At 33.6% G+C, this 22,743-nt stretch overlaps 1 protein-coding gene across 5 annotated transcripts in view; it reads right to left on the bottom strand.

The window, feature by feature from the left end:
• Positions 1-22,743, bottom strand: part of LOC106978366 (A disintegrin and metallopeptidase domain 3-like) — a 117,070-nt gene that overhangs the window by 12,253 nt on the left and 82,074 nt on the right. For 4 of the 5 annotated variants that reach the window (XM_053216551.1, XM_053216550.1, XM_053216554.1 and 1 more), the window contains 6 exons: positions 19,097-19,194; positions 17,292-17,488; positions 10,510-10,600; positions 10,058-10,247; positions 3,647-3,733; positions 1,022-1,136 (listed from right to left, as the gene is read on the bottom strand). In XM_053216551.1, coding sequence (XP_053072526.1) covers positions 1,022-1,136; positions 3,647-3,733; positions 10,058-10,247; positions 10,510-10,600; positions 17,292-17,488; positions 19,097-19,194 — 778 coding nt within the window. Of the gene's footprint in view, positions 1-969; positions 1,137-3,646; positions 3,734-10,057; positions 10,248-10,509; positions 10,601-17,291; positions 17,489-19,096; positions 19,195-22,743 lie in introns of all 5 variants that reach the window. The other variant, XM_053216553.1, reaches the window with a different exon arrangement.

The raw sequence follows: 22,743 nt of genomic DNA, 5'->3' as shown, positions 1-22,743 counted from the left end.
TGTAGTGAAACTGGAAAATCATATAAACATGTAAAATAAAAATGTATAACATAAACACATATAAAAGAAGTATAAAAAAATAAAAGAAACATTAATCAGAAGAATAATAAGAATGGCACTGTAGGGGCTCCTAGGTGGCTCATTTGGTTGAGCATATGACTCTTGATTTCAGCTCAGATCATGATTCCAGGGTTATGGGACCAAGCCCCACAGTGGGCTCCACACTCAGCGTGGAGCCTGCTTAAGATTCTCTCTCTCTTTCTCTCTCTCCTTCTGCCCCTGTCCTCCAAGTACAATCTCTCTCTCTAAAAAAAAAAAAAAAAAAATGACACTGTATTCTCATCAGAAGATATAAGCTAGAATCAAAGATTACATCTTTGAACTGCTGAAAGAAAAACTTCTCAGTGTAGAATTATTTAATTCCAGTGAAAATAGTCTTTGGAAATTAAGACATTTTTATAAAACTTTTAAAGACAAAAGCTGAGACAATTGGCCACCACAAGGTAGAAACAAAAAGAAATATAAAAGGAAGTTTTTTCAGAGAGAAAAAAATGACCCACATGGAAGAGTTGAAAAACCCTTGATAACTGCAAATGGATGGGTAAATGTAAATATTTATATTAAAAATCTTTAAAATTCCATTATCTATTCAAGGCAATATAACAATGATCTATTAACAGATTTATGACATATATAAATAAAATATAAAGGTACAAATGATGGAAAGACATTAATGAAATTATACTGCAAAGATTTTTACATTTTGAAGTTTAGAAAGAACAAATACGCTTATATATGTTCATCAATGTCCACCAAATATTTTTTAAATGTTTTGTACCATCTACTATCCATATGCTATGGATACTTAAATTTAAATTAAATAAAGTAAAATAAAATGGAAATTTAGGTTCCTCGTTGCACTATCTATATGTCAGGTGCTCTATAACCACAGTCAGTGGAGATGCAGACCATTTCTGAAAGGGGAGGAAGCTCTTTGAAACACATTCATCTGGATACTAACTTCCTTTACTCCAAAACCCATTATCAATACTTCCTCCTGGTGATAATGGTGATGGTTTACAATATGGAGGAGTATATCCAACATCACAGTGACAATGAAGCAAATTATTGCAAACCTGAAACCAAAACCGAATAAAAAATAAGGTCAGTTTATGTACAACATAAAAATTAAATGCATTGTTCTGTTAGTCAATGTAAATTATTAAAGTATTGTAATTTGTATATTTATTTTAATGTGGCAAATATTTTTAAAATAAAATATAACAAATTCCCATGCATTAACCTTTTAAATGTCATTAAGATTTTCTTTTGTCTCGTATGTTTTCAAATAAAAGATAACCTTCTTGATAAAACTGAAATGCCTTATTCCAAAAAGGAACCAAATTATGAGCCAAAAAATTATACTAATCATCAGTGAAATGTAAATCAAAACCACAATGAGATATAACCTCACAACAGTCAGAATGGCTAGTATCAAAACAATAATAAATAAATAAGAAAGAAAGAAAGAAAGAAAGAAAAAAAAACAAGTGTTGGTGAGAATGTGGAGAAAAGGGAACCATTGTGCACTGTTGGTGAGAATGTAAATTAGTGCAGCCACTGTCAAAAACAGTATGGAGTTTCCCCCAAAATTAAAAATAGAACTATCATACAATCCAGTAATTCTACTACTGAGTATTCACCCAATGAAAACAAAATCACTAATTAGTATATTGCACTCTTTTGGTTATTGCAGCATTATTTACACTAGCAAAGATATGGAAGCAACCTAAATGGCTATCAGTAGATGAATGGATAAATATGCAGTATATCTAAACAATGGAGTGTTACACAGCCATAAAAAAGAAGAGATCTTCCCATTTGTGACAAGTTGGATGGACCTAGAAGATACTGTGCTAACTGAAATAAGTCAGACTAAGAAAGACAAATACCATATGATTTCATTCCTATGTGGAATCTAAAAAAAAATAAATGAATAAACAAAAACGCAGGATTAAATCTGTAAATACAGAGAACTGGTGGTTGCCATAAAAGGGAACAGGTGGGGGTAATGGGCAAAATGTGTAAAGAGGAGTGGGAGATATAGGCTTCCAGTTATAGAATGAACAAGTCATGGGGCTAATAGGTACAGCAGAGGGAATATATTCAATGATACTGTAATAGCAAATGATAGCTACATTTGTGGTGAGCATATCATAATACAGAGTTGTTGAATCACTATATTCTACACCTGAAACTAATGTAATATTGTTTGTCAACATATTTCAATTAAAAAATTATAAAATAGAAGTTAATATTTATTTTGAATTGTGCTAGGTTTAAAAATAGTGGTTATAAAAACAAACTTTTCCAAAAAATGGGGAAAAAAACAAAAGGAGAAGCTTCCTTAATGAGACACAGATACCTAAATGTATTTTGTTAGAAATAGGAAGGTTAGAAAATACCTATACATGTAATTGAAAGAAGGGTCAGAAGCAATAGGTTCATAGAAAAAATTAATAAGAAATTAAATTAAAATTAAATAAGAAAGGTTAGAAATAGAAAAGAAACTGTTAATAATAGGACATGTAAGTGATTTGGGAGAAATTTTTGATATAAGACACGCAGGCAGGTCACTTTATTCCTGGATTATTATATAAAATGTGAAGCATCAATATGGCAGGAGACACTAGCCACAAAATTAAAGCCAAATTTATGTTCAAAAAAACAAACTACAAAATTTCTATTCCCTAGTAGATAATTTCACAGTGGATGAACAAATTAAAATGCAAATGTAAAATACGACTATACATACATGCTTAAAAACCGTATCATTAGGTAAATACAAATTAACAATGGATTTAGCATGTTAAAAGTGATTTACAAAAACTGAGATGCTAGTCTGGCCAGAATTTGAGGAAATGCATATTTTTATGCCTGATAGGAGAGAGCAAAAATTGGTATGATATGCATTAAACACAATATAATATTTATAAAAATTTAAATAGTACATCAATGTGGCCAATAATATTTCATTAAAAATTTAACAAGAAGTCAAATGAATGTGCAAAGGTTACTGTACCCGATGTCCATTGTCCCACTACTTATAAAAGTTAAGTTAAAATTTAACATCCAAAAGTCCATCAGTGAAGGACTTTTCAAATATAGTATGGAGGACATACAGGGAAATAAATTGAAGTCACTAAAGGATGAAAGAGATCTGAATAGACAAGAAACTCTGCTCTCACAAAAATATTAGATCATAATATTTTGATATAAATATATTGTGTGTCTAAATATATATCAGTACACATACACTCAACCATAAGCATATTTACATGTATGTATAAATATGTATGAATAATCCTTAATAAATTCATTTCCTAAGTATCATAATCTTGATATAAATTATAATAGATTACACTTCATATTGCATTTCTGTACAAAGTTCAAAGCTCATGAGGCCTAAAACAATAGCACATAAATCATGTACATGTGTATAAATAATGGAATACAATTTCCTTATTTAACTGAAAGTTTTCAACATAATTTCTATGTCAAATAATTCTGAACCATATTATCTTGGAAAATATTATTGACGTGAACTAAAATAACTATATGTAGAAATGAAATAACCATTACATACCCCATGTCCACTGCAATTTGTAACTGAGTCACAATTTACTCTCTTTGAGTATGAATCCTTAGGAGTGCACCGTCCCCGGTCACAAAACTAAAATGTTAAAACAGCCAACAACAAAAATTTTAAATGTAAAGCCATGAATCGAGCAATTGTACTTTGTACAAAAATTTAATGCACAATATACTTTATATTTATCCTTCATATACTATATATTTATATTATCATATTATATTATATATATTATATTATATATTATTATACATGTATGTTTATATATCATAAATAACATGATTTGGAATTTCATGAGATCTACTCATTCTAAAAGAAGAACTTGGGAGTCCAAACGGTATGCTATTACTTTACCACATATAAAATTTAGAGAATGAGATACTATTTTTTTCCCATGAGTACAGCTGTGAGCTTATTGATACGAATTATTATAAGAATAAAAATAGCCACCTTGTAACTGACCATTTTTAATAAGCTAGGATCTGTCTTTACACTTTCTATATATTTTTATAATATACACTAATACACACTCAAAGAAAATATTTTTATCCACATTTTAGATTTGATGAGAATAAATCTACTCTTCTAAGTTCAAGCACAAGTTATTGACAAATGCAATTTCAATGCAAGAACTACTTTCGTCACAGAGTGACATTGATCAATGCTAAATAGCAGTGTTCCTGTCATTTTTATATTTTTTCCAACTTTAATGATACTGTCTCTTATCTTTCAAATTAGCAGTGTGACCTAGAGCAAGTAATTTAATCCCTCCATATCTCTGTTTATCCATCTTTGAATTTGGAACAGCAATTATACCCAAATTTTATAAAAGTGTAGGTTATAAGGATGAAATAATTTGTTAGACATAAAGGAATAAAAGTAGTGTCTGGTACATAGTAAATGATCACTAAACACAGAAAGTATTTTAATTATTGTTTATTTGACCTGATTTTTATGTAAGCTCTATGTTAATATTGCTTTACCCAAATTTTAATTTAATTTGAATATCTTTAGGGAAGTCTGTAAAAATTTCTGTTGGCTTTTCTCAGGTTATCTGATAGAATATATATTATATGATGAATAGTCTTAAAAATCATTATTTCCTATCACCATTAACCAATCATCATCATAAAGGAAAGAATATCAGCTTGTTCAGTAACTGGAAGTGCTCTGATGAAGCCAGCAAGAATAACAAAAATTTTGGACAAACCAGCATTACCTGTGCACAAAATCATTTTCATTCTAGTGCTCCTTAAACATTGTCATTGAGGCAATAATAACTAGTCATATTTCCCTGGGCTGTCTTTAGGGGAAAAATAAGCTGGAAAAGTTAAGACCTATGCTTCTAATATAATTTCTTGCAGGTAAAAGGGTCAATTTGCAGCTGGCTCTTTTGTAATGACAGCAAAAGCAAGAGACATTACAAAAGTAGTTAGGCCTGGGCAGTGGTTGGGATATGTTTTGAATATAAACTAATATACAGGATTCCTTCCTTGAACAAGATACAAGGTGTCCCAGAAGCAGTCATACCATGTTTCAAAGAAAAAAAAAAAAAACACATAAAAACAACATAAGTAAATACATATTTCCTAAAGAGAAATGTGAATTACATGTAAGCATATTTTTGTATAGTCCCAGGTATGAGTAAGATAAAAGGAGTTAATTTTATTCATTTATTCATTGATTACCTTATCTAATTTTGGACAAATGCCCCAAACATACTTCTTTTCAAGTTTGAAATGAATGTGTTGAGATATGTTCATCTTCCCTGGCCTACGTACGTGAACTAGAATCATTTCCCCTGTTCTAAGTCTTATAAATTAAAAAATTAAAAAGCTTTCTATCATATCCAATATTAAGCAAATTTGCATTGCTGGAATATGCCTATCTCCATGCAGTATACTCTTCACCCACTATATAACAGTATTAAATATATGAGTGTTTTATTTATACCTTCATTATGATTAATAAGGAGATATATTTTTCTTCCTGTTAATAAAAAAAATAAGAAATAAAGTCTCCCCTCTCTCCCTCCTTCTCTTGCTATCTATCAAGATAATTTTTACAGGGCACCTGGATGGCTCAATCAGTTAAGCATCCGACTTTTGGTTTCAGCTCAGGTCATGCATCTCACAGCTTCATGGGTTCGAGCCCCATGTTTGGCTCTCTGCTGACAGGGAGAGGCCTGGCTGGGATTCTCTCTCTCTGCCCCTCTCCCACTCATGCTGTCTCTGTCTCTCTCAAAATAAATAAATAAACTTCAAAAAGAAGATAATTTTTACAAAGGACCCACCTTTAGTGAGGGAAAAGTAAAGAAATCTTTCCTTTCCAACCACTCTGAAATCAACTAAACAAGAGAGAATTACACATGAAAATACAGTATAACTTTGATGAATTTTTAAAATAACCACAGGAAAATTCCAGTTTAAATTCACAGATACGGCACTCAAAATAGCTCCCCTTTTCCTAATTAATGCAAATAAAGGATCATCAGAAAGAGGCAATTGGAAGATAAAAGATTTAAGAACTTCCTGGGATTTTGAAATAAAATGAAGTCCACTAATGGATAAAATGAGGCAAGGAAGCAACATCATCAAATACAATGGTAAAAGAGAGAGCCTGGTTGATCAACTTCGAATGCTCTGGAGGAGCTGCAGCCTGAGTAAGAAGGAAAAGCAGAGGAAGAAGAGCCAAAAAGGCAGGTAGGGAAGGGTGGCTAAAATGCAGAATTTTCAATGGAAGTCTGTCCACAAAACTACAGAAGTAGTTAGCTCTCATATTCACTACTCATCTCTCCTTTCTCTCAATTACAAAATGCAGTCAACACAACACTTTTATCCCAAGGGAGATTATTTCAAAAGGTATTTTGTTTCCGAAAGCAACTGAATTAATAGTCACTGTAGAATTTCGACGTTTCAAGTGGTCTGTCCTCTGGAAGAGTTCCTATCCAATTAAACTACTGGAAGTATAGGGTGTCTGGATGGCTCAGTCGGGTAAGCATCTGACTCTTGATTTTGGCTCAGGTCATGATTTCAGCTCAGATCACGATCTCACAGTTTGTGAGTTTGAGCCCTGCATCAAGCTCTGTGCTATGTCAGCATGGAGCCTCCTTGGAATTCTCTCTCCCTCTCTCTCTGTCGCTACCCCACTCATGCTCTCTCTCTCTCCCTCTCTCTCTCTCTCTCTCTCTCTCAAAATAAAGATATAAATGTAAAAATTTTTTAAATAAAAAAATAATAAACTACTGGAAGTATCATGGCCTAAAAGCCAGTTTCTGAAATGAAGGCTGTCATGTGACAAAGCCTTGTCACATGGAGAAGGCTGCCGATTCGTTTTTTGGGTTTTTTTTTTGTTTTTGTTTTTGAGTTAAAAATGGTGTGGGAGTAAAAAGTCATGCCAGCTTCTACTGGACCAAGTAGGAAAAATCAGTCTTCCTTCTGCCCTACCCTTCCCTTCCCTTCCCTTCCCTTCCCTTCCCTTCCCTTCCCCTCCCTTCCCCGGCATTCCCTCCCTTCCCCTCCCCCTCCTCCCTCATTCCTTTCTTTGTTTTCCCTCCATGGGGACATTAGCTAGTTGGGCATAGGCTTATGATCAGACTTCCCAGGCAAAGAATCACTGCTGGAGAGATGAGTGAATTGATCTGTAAAGCTTAAAAGCTTTACATACAAGCTGGTTGGAACAAACCAGCATAGCAATCTTCTGTGGTATTTGCATGTCTTATTCCTATACTGTTTTATTTCAATTGTTATCATTGTAATTGTATTTTTTCCTGTACATGTAATTTCACTATCACTACTTTTAAGATTCTTTTTCTTGGTCTTTAATTGTCAGTTTGATTATGCTACATCCTACTGTGGATCTCACTGGCTTCATCCTACATGATGTTGTTTCAATTTTTTGCATCTGTGTGTTTACACCTTTTGCCAAATTTGGAAGCATTCCAAGCATTACTCCCTGAAATACTTTTCCATCCTTAAAATCTTTCTCTTATTCTCCTAGGATCTTAGAATGGCTTTTATCATGACAAAAAGCAATAGAAAATGTTTGCAAAGATGTAGAGAAAATGGAACCCTGGTGCATTATTGGTGGAAATGTAAACCATTGCAGCCACTATGGAAAATATTATGGATGTTGTTACAAAAATTAAAAATAGAAACATCACATGATCCAGCAATTCCACTTCTGAGTATTTATCAAAGTAAATTAAAACATGTAACTCAAAAATATATGTGTACCTTCATGTTCACTGCAGCATTATTTAGATTAGCTAAGATATGTAAGCAATCTAAATGTTCACTGATGAATGAATGGAAAAAGGAAATGTAGCAAATATACACAAAAGAATATTATTCATCCATAAAAAGGAATTAAATCTTGCCATTTGTGCCAACTTGAACGGAACTTGAGAACATTAGCTGATTGATATAAGTCAGACAGAGAAAGACAAATACTGTGTGACCTTATGGGTATGTGTAATTTAAACAACAAAAACAACAAAACCCAAGGTCTTTGATTCAAGGAATGGATTGGTGGCTGCCAATGGTGAGAGTTGGGGAAAGTGGGTAAAATGGGTAAACAGGGTCAAAAATTACAAACAGGGTCAAAATTACAGTTTGTAAATAAATAAGTCATGGAGGTTACAATACTATGGTGACTGCAATTAATAACACTGTATTGCATATTTGAAACTTGCTAATAGAGTAAGTCTTGAAAGTTCTCATCACGAAAAAAAAAATTCATAACTATGTACAGTAATGGATGTTAACCAGATTTCTTTTGGTGGTCATTTCACAATATGTATAAATATTGAACCACTATGTTGTACATCTGAAACTAAGTTAATGTTATATTTCAATTATATGTCAATTAAAAATAGTAACAAATAATTTTTAAAAACCAATAAAAATGTGTAATAATATATTTTGACATTATACACATTTCTAAATCACTTTCCGGATAGTATATGGTAATTTATACTTGTTTTAGGATGATAAGTTATGCTTCCCATCATCAGTTATTATTTTCAACTCTTAACTGATTAGAAAAAACAATAACTGGATGTTCACTTACTTTATTTACTTCACCAAGCTAGAAGCACACCGAATCTCACTGCTCAAAAGTTTTTACAGTGTTCAATCTCCAGTTACACCACTTCCCTTCCCGAAGGTTGTGATGAGGCTAAAAGTTCCAGCCCTCTAATCTCTTGGTCTTATTGGTGATCAGCTCCATCATACAGCTATCTAGATACCCCATCCTGTCACTTCATTAGCATAAATTCAGTTTGATTGGAAGAAGCTCTTTATGATTAACAAAAAGCATTCATTATCACTAGGGAAATTCCAAGGGGTTTAGGAGCTCTTGTACCAGAAAATCAGGGAAAAAGACCAAATTATTTTTGTGTATGATACCACCTTTATGCCATTAGAATGATTTTTCCAATCAATTAATGATTAAATTAGCTGATAAATTTATGTACTTAATCTCTCACATTTATAGTAAACATTTTTTCAGTTTGTCTTAAGTGATCTTTAAAGGGATGACATGTTACTTTTTAAGGTAGTCAGCACCAGTGTGTTCATTTGTAATTATTTTATTATTTTTAGGTAAGAATAAGTTTTCTAATTTTGACATAAATTTAATATTCATTTCCATTTTCCTCAATTTTTCATTTCTTAAAATATTTCATCTCAATGTTAAGTATCTAAATTTCAACATGAGATACTTGAGTAATGTTTTACCTTAGTTAACGAATATTTCAATGGTACAAAGGACACACACAAATCATTTATTGTTTCTTAAGCTGTTTAAGAAAAATAAAAACAAAGCTTGAGACCCATTTTATTATTATGTCTTGTGAGAGGGCCAAATTTTTAATAAGTATTATGCTTTTGGAAGAAGAATTAGGGAAGTTGGCTAATGAGCAAATACCTGTTTTACTTTCATTACAACCAATCAATTATTCTTGTCAATTATAGCAGTACTAAATACTTTGCTTTTTTTGCTTTCTTTGTTTTTCTTATTATTCAGGTTCTTTTAACCTACTTTTTGGTGTATTATTTGATCTTTTTTGTTATTTATATAAATTTTTGCAGACCAGATCCTGGCCTAATGAAGAGGCTAATATTCTGCAGTGTGAGAAAATAAGTTCTAATATCTATAGCAAAATTCATAATAAACAAAATGATAGTGAAGCAAGTGCTCCTTTGACCAATAGAAATCCTAAACTTTAAATCTTAAGATCATTATGTAGGAACCAAAATTTGTAATATTAATTATAAAAAAATGTTAAGGTCTTTGTCTCTCTCATGTGTGTGCACATGTGCACTCACACACACACACACACACACACACACACACACAGACATCCACACACCGTATATATAATCAAGTCAAATTTTTATTTACCATATTTGGACCACACATAGTGCCATTCGCTGTATACGTAATATCATCTGTTACATGTGCTGTTGGTATTCTTAAATATGCGGAGATACACACATGGCCTTCCATGTAAGTATATTGAACATCAAATTTTTTAAATGGTATTACTTCTAAACGTGTCCAATGACAAACTATCTTTCCACAAAGGATATCCCTGGCAATATAAGGAAGAAACAATTATCCATATGTCACTTAAGGACAAAAAATATTAGGGAAATAATAGTTCAAATATGAGGGTAATTGAAAATGTTACTGGATCATAGCACCAAGCTATTCAGAATATAAACAATCTTAAGAAGTGCAACATAAATATTTATCTGTATATAATACATTCACCTCTCATTTGCATTAAGCAACTCTTTGCAGTACAAACACACAAACAAAATTGGAAAATTTATAATTTTCTAAATACACACTTAAAATTACAATACTTTCGTCCACAGTTTCCAAAATCATCTTCCTGAAGATTCACTTCTTGTGTACATAGAGAAGTAGAACCCTTTGCAACTGAAAATATAAATAAAGTTCCAATTACTCATCTTTAAAACATTAAAAGCTAAAACTGTGGTAAATTAATATAGAGACATCTAGACAACAGCAATGCCCAGTGTCAGGTACTATAAATTTTGGTATCATCTACTGGCTACACAAGAAGAACCATTAAAAACTCCCACTAGAGAATAGGAAAATTGCTATCATACTGAAGCAATGACTAAGAAATCAAACCATCATTACTCTCTTATCTATAATTCTAATATTCTACTCATTTTCTATCAATTACTTGAAATTTGACTAATATCTTATTCTTTTTATCCTATAATTATTAGATCTATCTACCTGTTGGCATAGTTCAAAGTTGTTTTGATTTGTAATTTTATTTTCAAATTTGAATTTACACAAACAATACCTTTTATCATGGTTACAGGGTAGATTACTGACTTTAGAAAAATATAGTTTGAAAATGAACCACTGAGGAGCCTACACAGGAAAGACAAATCCCATGATATCTGGTTTTGAAAGCAAGAGGGCCAAATTTTGTGAATTCTTACAACCAGCAAGACTTAAAACCCAGAATTTTATTTTATTTTATTTTATTTATTTTATTTTATTTTATTTTTTCAAACATATATATATATATATATATTTTATTTTCAATATATGCAATTTATTGTCAAATTGGTTTGCATACAACATCCAGTGCTCATCCCAAAAGGTGCCCTCCTCAATACTCATCACCCACTCTCCCCCTCTTCCCACCCCCCATCAACCCTCAGTTTGTTCTCAGTTTTTAAGAGTCTCTTATGGTTTGGCTCTCTCCCACTCTAACCTCTTTTTTTTTTCCTTCCCCTCCCCCATGGATTTCTGTTAAGTTTCTCAGGATCCACATAAGAGTGAAAACATATGGTATCTGTCTTTCTCTGTATGGCTTATTTCACTTAGCATCACACTCTCCAGTTCCATACACGTTGCTACAAAGGGCCATATTTCATTCTTTCTCATTGCCACGTAGTACTCCATTGTGTATATAAACCACAATTTCTTTATCCATTCATCAGTTGATGGACATTTCGGCTCTTTCCACAATTTGGCTATTGTTGAGAGTGCTGCTATAAACATTGGGGTACAAGTGCCCCTATGCATCAGCACTCCTGTATCCCTTGTAAAGCCCAGAATTTTAAAACTCAGTGGCTAGGCTCTGGTTGAACCCAGAGGGCATTAGGAAGCTGAGTACCTACTATTAGACAGCAGGACAAACAGCCAGCAGAGATACAACAGGGAAGCAGCAGTCTGAAAACTGCCAGGGACAGACAGGAGGGAGAGTGATCTATTCATCTTAGAGCATGGTCTGGGAAGGCAAGGATCATGGGGAAATGCCTCCAGGAACAAAGGAGCTAGACGTTGCCATTTTCCTCCCCTAGCCCCCACCATAAACACAGGGCCACCTGCAGGAAACAGCAATGGTGCCACCATTTGCTACCTAAGCCCAAACCTCCTGTGCTTCAGTGGATCAGCCCTTCCCAGTCATGCTTGCCTCAGTCCCAGTGCTGTGGGCCCCCTCCTCCAGAAGACCAGTGAAAACTCCAACAACACCTAGTCAACTGACCCACATGTTTTGTGGGACCTCAGTTCCTGTAGTGTTGGTGGTAGCAGGTCTCTTTTTCAAGCAGACCGGCACACACCATGTTAAAATGTGCTGCACCCAGCCACGGATCAAACATTGCCCACAACAACAACAAAAAAAAGATCCTCTGCAGACAACTGTACTGAAGGAAGAAAGAAGCAGGGCATAGGTATCACACGTAGGAGACATTCCCTGAAGCATCAGGTCCTGGGGAACAGGGGACACTGTACTGCAAGGTACTAAAGGACTACTTCTTCATAAGGCCATTACCTTCAATAGCAATATACATAGTTGACTTACCTAACACAGAGAACCAAACACAGGGTTAGACAAAATGAGGAGACAAAGGAATGTGTCCTAAGTGAAAGAAATGTGTCCTAACCAAAAGACCAAACCACAGCAAAAGACCTAACCAAAACAGAAATAAGTAACATGCCTGATAGAGAATTTAAAGTAATAATCATAGAGATACTCTCCGCACTTGATAAAAGAGTAGAGAATATCAGTGAAACTCTTAATAAGGAGATAAAAAAGAACCAATCAGAGATGAAGAACAAAATAAATGAAATTAAAAATATACCCGATAGAATAAGTAGCAGGCTAGATGAAACAAAGGAAAGAATTCATAGCCTGCAAAATGGAGTACAGGAAAGTAATCACGCTGAACAAATGGGAGTAAAAATAATTATGCAAATTTAGAATACTCTTAGGGAACTTAGTGACTACATCAAGTATAAAACATTCACATCCTGGAAGGAGAGAGAGAAACGGGAGCAGAAAATTTATTTGAAGAAATAATAGCTGAAAATAATTGACAGTAATACAATAGTAGAGAAATTTAATACCTTACTTACATCAATGGACAGATCATCCAAACAGGAACACAACAAGGAAACAGTGGCTTTGACACTGAATAACACACAGGACCAGGTGGATTTAATGGATATATTCAGAACAATTCATACTAAAACAGCAGAATACATATTCTTTTCAAGTGCACATAGGACATTCTCCCCAATATGTCATACATCAGCCCACAAAACAAGCCTCAAGGAATACAAGAAGATAAAAGTCAGACCCTGCATCTTCTCTGACTACAATGCTATGAAACTAGAAGTCAACCACAAGAAAAAAATCTGGAAAGGCCACAAATACATGGAAGCTAAATAACATGTTACTAAACAATGAATGGGTCAACCAAGAAATCAAAAAGCATACGGAAACAAATGAAAATGAAAACACAACCCTCTCTGGGATGCAGAAAAATCAATTCTAAGAGGAAAGTTTATAGCAATACAAGGCTACCTCAAGAAGCAAGAAAAACCTCAAACAGCCTACCTTGCACCAAAAGAGATAGAAAAAGAATAACAAACAAAACCCCAAACCAGCATAAAGAAGGAAATAATAAATTAGAGCAGAAATAAATTATATAGAAACTAAAACACAAAAACAAAAACAAACAAAAAAAACCCAATAAAACAGATCAATAAAACCAGGAGCTGATTCTTTGAAAACATCAATAGAATTTATAAAACCCTAGCCAGACTCATCAAAAAATAGAGAGGACCCCCCCCCCCGCTCCCGCCAAAAGATCAGAAATGAAAGAAGAGAAATGAAGGAGGAGAAATAATAATGAAAACAGAAAGGATTGCAAGAGAATATTATGAAAAGTTATATCCCAACAAATTGGACAACCAGAAGGAATGGATAAATTCTTAGAAACATATAACCTACCAAAACTGAAGCAGGAAGAAACAGAATATTTGAACAGATCTATTACCAGCAATGAAATTGAATCAGTATAAAAAAACAAAAACAAAACAAAACAAACAAAAATCTCCCAACAAACAAAAGTTGAGGACCAAATGGCTTCACAGAAGAATACTACCAAACATATAAAGAAAAGTAATACCTATTCTTTACAAACTATTCCAAAAAATAGAAAGAAGGAAAAGTTCCCAATTCATTCTATGAGACCAACATCACCCTGATACCAAAACCAGATAAAGACACCACAAAAAAAGAGAATTACAGGACAATATCTCAGATGAACATAAGGCAAACATCCTCAACAAAATACCAGCAATCTGAATCCAACAATATTCTTTTTTTATTTTTTAAAAAAAAATTTTTAACGTTTATTTATTTTTGAGACAGAGAGACAGAGCATGAACGGGGGAGGGTCAGAGAGAGAGGGAGACACAGAATCTGAAACAGGCTCCAGGCTCTGAGTGGTCAGCACAGAGCCCGACACGGGGCTGGAACTCACCGACCGTGAGATAGTGACCTGAGCCGAAGTCGGCCGCTTAACGGACTGAGCCACCCAGGTGCCCCTGAATCCAATATATTAAAAAAAAGTCATTCACCAAAAATAAGTGGCATTTATTCCTGGGGTACAAAGGTGGTTCACCATTCACAAATCAATCAGTGTGATGAATCACATCAAGAAGAGAAGGGGTAAGAACCATATGATCGTTTCAAGATGCAGAAAAAGCATTTCACAAAGTACAACACCCATTAATGGTAAAAATACTCAACAGGGGTGCCTTGGTAGCTCAGTCAGCTAGGCATCTGACTTTGGCTCAGGTCATGATCTCACAGTTTGTGAGTTTGAGTCCTGCATCAGGCTCTGTGCTGACAGCTCGGAGCCTGGAGTCTGCTTCAGATTCTGTGTCTCCTCTGACCCTCCCCTGCTCACGCTCTGTCTCTCTCTGTCTCAAAAATAAATAATACACATTAAAAAAAAACCACTCAACAATGTAGGTTTAGACTATATAAAAGTCCTAGCCACAACAATCAGAAAAAAAAACAAAAAGAAATAAATGGTATCAAAATTGATAGGGAAGATGCAAAATTTTCACTATTTGCAGATGACATTATACTATATATAGATACTATATATAGATAACTCAGAAGATTCCACCAAAAAACTACTAGAACTGATAAATGAATTCAGTAAAGTCACAGGATACAAAACTATACACAGAGACCTATTGCTTTCTTATACACTAATAATCAAGAGGCAGAAAGAGAAATTAAGAAAACAACCCACTTATAATTGAACCAAAAACAATAAAATATCTAAGAATAAACTTAATCAAATAAGTGAAAGACCTGGTACCCTGAAAACTATCAAACGCTGATGAAACAGATTCAGGATGACACAAAGAAATGGAATCCCATGTTTATGGGTTGGAAGAATAAATATTGTTAAGCTGTCTATACTACTCAAAGCAATCTGCAAACTTATTTCAATCTGTATGAAAATACCAACATTTTCCACAGAACTAGATCAAACAATCCTAAAATTTGTATGGAAACACTAAAGACATCCAATAACCAAAGCAATAAAACAAAAACAAAAACAAAACAAACAAACAAAAAAACTAGAGGTGTCACAATTCCAGACTTCAAGTTATATTACAGAGCCAAAGTAATCAAACAGTATGATACTGGCACAAAAACAGACACATAGATCAATATAACAGAATAGAAAACCCAGAATGAGCCCACAACCAAATGGTTAATCTTTGACAAAGCAGGGAAGAGTATCCAATGGGGAAAGGACAGAGGACAGTCCTTTCAACAAATGGTGTTGGGAAAACTGCACAGCAACACACACGAAAGAAAAGAAAAGAAAATTAAAAAAAAGAAAAGAAAAGAAAAGAAAGGAAAGGAAAGGAAAGGAAAGGGAAAAGAAAATAAAAGAAAGGAAAGGAAGGAAAGGAAAGGAAAGGGGACCACTTCTGTACACCATACACAAAAATAAATTCAAAATGGATTAAAGACCTAAATGTGACACCTGAAACCATAAAAATCACTGAGGAGAACACAGCCAGTAACCTCCTTGGCATTGGCCATCACAACATTTTTGTATATATGTCTCCTGAGGCAAGGGAAATAAAAGCAAAAATAAACTATTGGGACTACATCAAAAACAAAACAAAGCAAAACAAAACAAAACAAAACAAAACAAAACAAAAACAAAAAAACAAAAAAGCTTCTCCACAGTGAAGGAAACAATCAACAAAACTAAAAGGCAACCTGCTGAATGGGAGAAGATATCTGCAAACAACATATTCAATAAAGGGTTGGTACCCAAAATATATTTAAAAAACTGAGACAACACAATATCCAAAAAGAAAATAATCCAATTAAAAATGGGAAGAAGCTATGAACAGGCGTTTTTCCAAAGAAGACAACAGATGGTCAAAAAGACATAGGAAAAGGTGCTTATCATCACCACTCATCAGGGAAATGCAAATCAACACTACAATGAAATTATCACTTCACACCTGTCACAATGGCTAAAATCAAAACCACAAGAAACAAGTGTTCATGAGGATGTGGAGAAAAAGGAAACTTCTTGCACTGTTGGTGGGAACGCAAACTCGTATAGCCACTCTGAAAAAGTGTGGAGATTCCTCAAAAAGCTAAAAATAGAACAATCCTACAATCCAATAATCATACTACTAGGTCTTTACCCAAAAAGTACAAAAACATTAATTCAAAAAAATGCATGCACCTCTATGTTTATAGCAACACTATTTACAATAACCAAATAATGGAAGCAGCCTAAATGCCAATCAATAGATAAATGGATAAAGAAGAAGTGATATATATACAATGGAAGATTGTTCAGCCATAAAAAAAAAAGAAAAGAATGAAATTTTGCCATTCACAATGACACGGATGGAGCTAGAGAGTATAATGCTAAGTGAAGTAAGTCAGTCAGAGAAAGACAAATATCATATGATGTCACTCATATGTGGAATTTAAGAAGCGAAACAAAGGAGCAAAGGAAAAAAAGAGGGAGAGGGATATGAACCAAGAAACAGACTCTTAACCATAGAGAACAAACGAGAGTCAACCAGAGGAGGTGGTTGGGGGAATGGGTGAAATAGGTGATGGGGATTAAGGAGTACACTTACCATGATGAGTACTGAGTAATGTATGGAATTGTTAAATCACTATATTGTACACCTGAAACTAATATAACTCTGTGTGCTAACTATACTGGGAAAAATACAAAATAAAATAATAAAATTGAACTTCAGAAAAAAAGTATACTATTACATTTTCCAAATAACTCTGCACACTGTCTATCTGTATCTTGGCATATTCCTTGAAAGCAATAGGCAGTGTTATTATTGCATAGTTGTAAATCAGCAGATATCACATCAGGTACACAAAACTCAGATGTTCCATTGCAAAATTCTGGAAAATCACACAGATCTTGGCTTTGTTGACATATAGTTCCCTTTACAGAGAGCTGTGAGACAAAGAAAAAGAATTATTTTTGTAAAGTAATAAACCAAAACTGTAAAAAAAAATATGTAAGAAAAGTGTAGATCTATCATTTCTATTATTACCACATTTTAACTACTTAAAGTCAAATTATGAATTTACTTGAAAACTCAAGATTAGAAAAAGCCCAAATGTCCATCAATGAATGAACAGGTTAACAAATTGCGGTATATTCATGCAATGGAATATTTTCAGCCATATAAAGGAGCACTGATAGATAGGTTACAAGATGAATGAACATTCAACACTATGTTAAGTGAAGAAATCCATACACAAAAGGTCACATATTCTATGCTTCTAACTTATATAAAATATCCAGAATAGGTTACTCCAGACAGAACACAAATTGGTGGTTGCCAGGACTGAGGGGAAGGAAGAAAGGAGAGCAAGTGCTTAATGCTCCAGGAGTCTCCTGTTTGACTGAGGAACTTGTTTTGGAACTAGATAGAGGTGGCAGTTGCATAACACTGTGAATGTACTGAATATCACTAAATTGTTTCCCTGAAAATGGTAAATTTTATCGTACATGATTTTCACCTTAATTTTTTAAAAACTCTACCAAAAGTAAGAATTATTCCCTTTTTAAAGAACTTCCCTCTGGGATGTAGGGAAAGGGCAATGGGCTATGTAGAAAAACCTTATTGCTTAATCCTTCTGATTTGGAGACAAAGGACAAGATGAGAGCTCTGATGAAGGGAAGAGCAACAAGGTTTATTGCTAAATAGTGGAAACTCTACGCTTGCCTCCTTGAAGACAAGTGGCCAGTGACTTTAATTACTAGCACGAAGAGTGAAAAAGAATACACAGAGAACAAAGTAGAATGATATTAGGAGAGATTTCATTGATGGAGAACCTGCAAATCTGAAATCTGGCAATCAAGATCTCTAATTAATCAGCTTTTATGATTGTTGTTGACGTCTAAAGGTGACACAAAAAAGGCAAGATGCTACAATGAAGCAATCCCCAAAAGACAAATCTTACTCAGTCTCCTTCCAGGTGTGACTATAAAGGAAAACTCAATGGGAAACTTCCCAAGGAAAGTCAAGGATTCAATCCACTTCAGGATCCAGGTGTATCTACAAAGCTAACTTCAATATTAGACATGCTACATGTTGCTGACTATTCTACATGGACTCTTTTTCTGCTATTCTCAAAATGAGATTTTTATTATTATTGTTGTCTGTTTATTCAAACACTGTACATGAACTGTGTTGGGTGGCTTATTTTTAATTTCGTCGTAAGTTCTTTGGTCATGAGGACCTACATTCAGGTATGACCTCAGATATGACCAAAAGGAGTCATTAGCATCCAAATAATTTGAAATTGGTATTGAATAATTGGATGGATCTTCAGTAGAGATTGAAACAATACAGTGAAGGCAAACATAAGAAGGAAGGTTGAAAAAAAATCTAAGGATAGCTTCTGAATTCTGAAGTCAACTGTGTATGAATCAGGTACCTAAAGTTACACACAGTATTTGAAAGTTGTGTAAAAAAATAAAATAAAAAAAAAGTGAATAAACAAGGACAGAAAAAAATCATGAAAGAATGTACCATAATATTTTGAAAGCTTACAGACAAGTATTTTTATCACAGCATGGTCCAGTGCCACACTCTGCAGGTTCAATCAGAGTACAGTGTTCAGTATCACAGCATTTTTCAAATTTGCATGGCTAAAAGTAAATACAGTCAGGTTAAATAATAGGAATTTTCAATTAAAGAAATCATTTCATTTATTGTCAAAATATACTATAGCATATCTCTTAATTACAATCACAGTATGATTTTTACTTCTGTACATATTTTTAACACCACTTCTTTTAAAGTTAATATATTTCCAGTATAGGAAAAAGAATGAAATTATTTATGGTTCCATGCTCAAGAAACTGAACTGTTAAAAATGTAATTCAATTTCTTTTTTTAGTGTTTATTTATTTGAGAGAAGGAGGAGGGGAGAGAGAGAGAGAGCGAGAGAGAGAGAGAGAGAGAGGGAGAGAGAATCCCAAGTGAGCTCCATGCTCAATGCAGAGCCTAATCCAAGGCTTGATCTCACAACCATGAGACCATGACCTGAGCTGAAATCAAGCTGTACACTTAATAACTGAGCCACCTAGGCATCCCAAATGCAATTTCTGTCAATCTTATTTGTGTTCATAAATATAACACTGTAAATCTAAAAGTACTTTGAGAGAGAGAGAGAGAGAGAGAGAGAGAGAATCTTAAGCAGGCTTCATGCTTAGTGTGAAGCCCAACATAGTGCTCAATCCCACAACCCTGAAATCATGACCTGAGTTGAAATCAAGAGTTGGATGCTCAACCCACAGAGCCACCCAGGCACAGCTAACAGGTTATTGTACTAAAGGATATTTCAATGAAAATTTTGTTATTATTTTTTAGCTCTAAGATTTTATATTAAAGATTAATTCTAGAAGTTATTAGGCTATACAGTACAAAAATATTAAAGGCTGTTTATAACATACTCATTTTCTTCTTTGTATACACTTATCTTTTAAGTGCAAGAGTAATGCTTCACAAGACTGTTAGTAATATTTAAAAATTAGTAAAGTGATAGGCAAAAATACTAAGTGTTTACATCTGTTTTAGTTTTGTTATTTTTATTACTAATGTGCTGAAAACTCTATATATACATCTTCTGGTTTATTTTATATTTCTGCATGTATATTTATGTTAAGGTATTCTTGTCTTTATTTCCTTTATTTGTATGCACTTTTACATTAATTATCTTAACCCTGGCTACTGATTTATCTTTACTATGTTTTACAATTTGTCATTGACCTGATTTTGGTTTTGGCACTTTTGGGTTTATTCTGGGTAATTTTTTGATAATACGATATTGTGAAATGATAGACTCATGATATCTGATAACTATCATCTTTTTTGTGTGGTTCTTGAATTTATAGATAAAACTTTCTTTCACCCTAACCCCAGTAAATATGTGAGGTTTTGTAAAATATTTGCATTACATGTATTATGTATTTATTTTTATGTTGAATGGTTTGAATAGTATATTGTGAAAGAAGCTATAATGATGTATCTTTTTCTCAAAACAGAGGTTCAATTTATCAGTTGCTTTTATAGAATAATTTATTCCTGATCTTTTGTAATCCCTGGATTATCATATACTATCCTATATAAAATCATATATAATGTCAATGTCTTCAATTATACTAACTGCATATAACTAAAGTGTATTTAAAAATTTTATTATTATAGGGGTGCCTGGGTGGCTCAGTCATTTAAGCATCCAACTTTGGCTCAGATCATGATCTTGCACAAGTTTGAGCCCTGCAATGGGCTCTGTGCTGACAGCTCAGAGCCTGGAGCCTGCTTCAGATTCTATGTCTCCCTCTCTCTCTACCCCTCCCCCGCTTGCCCTCTGTCTCTCTCTCTCTCTGTCTCAAAAATAAATTAAAAAAATAAAATTTTATTATTATACACATGTTTTAATATTGACAGAAGACATTTTTACATTTTCATGTTTCATTAATAAAAAATGTATTATGCTTCATAATATAAATATTTTCATAAAATATTATCAAGATTATTTAGTAAAGACAGAAAATGGAACACATTAACTATTAATATTGCAGGGGAAAAAAACCCTAAAATCAATGACATGAAAAGGGAAAACCTCCAAAGGCTAGAATCAAAGAGAGTCTACAGTGAAGAATATGTTTTGAAAATACTCGATTTACAATTGAAAACTACACTAAATTCGGGGCTTAGAAATGTTTTTTTCTTCCAAGATTTTATTTAAATTCAAGTTACTTAAGATATAATGCAGTTTTGGTTTCAGGAGATTTTTTAGTGATTCATCACTTACATATAACACCCAGTGCTCATCATGAAAACTTCCCTCTTTAATACCTATCACCCATTTATCACATTTCCCCACCGACCTCCCCTCCAGCAACCCTCAGTTTGTTCTCTACAGTTAAAAGTCTCTATGGCTTGCCTCCCTCTAAGTTTTTATCATGTTTTATTTTTCCTTACATTCCCATGTTCATCTGTTTTGTTTCTTAAATTCCACATATGAGTGCAACCATATGGTATTTGTCTTTCTCTGACTGGCTTATTTTGCTTAGCATAATACAGTGATTTTATCCACATCTTCAAAATGGCAAGATTATATTCTTCTTGATGGCTTAATAATATTACATTGTGTATATATACACCACATCTTCTTTATCCACTCATCAGTCCATGGACATTTGGGATCTTTCCATAATTTGGCTATTCTTGATAGTGCTGCTATAAACATAGGGATGCATGAGCCCCTTCAAATCAGTACTTTTGTATCCTTTGGATAAATACCTAGTAGTGCAATTGCTGGATTTTAGGGTAGTTCTATTTTTAACTTTTGGAGAACCTCAAAACTGTTTTCCAGAGTGGCCGCACCAGTTTGCATTCCCACTAACACTGTAAGAGGGTTCCCCTTTCTCTACATCCTTACCAACATCTTTTGTTTTCCTGTGTTGTTTATTTTAGCCATTCTTATAGGTGTGAGGTGATATCTCATCATGGTTTTGATTTGTATTTCCCTGATGATGAGTGATGTTGATGATCTTTCCATGTGTCTGATAACCATCTTTATGCCTTCTTTGGAAAAATGTCTATTCATGCCTTCTGCCTATTTTTAACTGGATTATTTGGGTGTTAAGTTTGTATTTTGGGGTGTTGACTTTGATAATTTGTTTTTAGATTTTGGATACTAACCCTCTATCTGATATGTCATCTGCAAATATCTTCTCCCATTCCATATGGGGCCTTTTAGTTTTGTTGTTTCCTTTACTGTGCAGAAGCTTTTTATCTTGATGAAGTCACAATAGTTCAGGTTTGCTTTTGCTTCCCTTGCCCCTGGAGACATGTCTAGTAAGAAGTTGCTGCACCAAGGTCAAAGACATTGTTACTTGTGTTCTCTAGGATTTAGTGGTTTTCTGTCTCACATTTAGGTGTTTCATCCATTTTGAATTTAGTTTTGTATATGGTGTAAAAAAGTGGTCCAATTTCATTTTTCTGCATGTCACCATACAGTTTTCCCAACACCATTTGTTGAAGAGACTGTCTTTTATCCATTGGATAGGCTTTCTTCCTTTGTTGAAGATTAATTGTCTATACATTTGTTGGTCCATTTCTAGGTTTCCTATTCTGTTCCATTGATCTTTGTGTCTGTTTCTTTGCCAGTACCATACTGTCATGAT

The sequence above is a fragment of the Acinonyx jubatus genome, chromosome B1 (assembly GCF_027475565.1).
Source record: "Acinonyx jubatus isolate Ajub_Pintada_27869175 chromosome B1, VMU_Ajub_asm_v1.0, whole genome shotgun sequence".
Classification (NCBI taxonomy): Eukaryota; Metazoa; Chordata; class Mammalia; order Carnivora; family Felidae; genus Acinonyx; species Acinonyx jubatus.
Note: the sequence above shows the minus strand (reverse complement) of the source record. Positions and strands in the feature narration are given on the sequence as shown.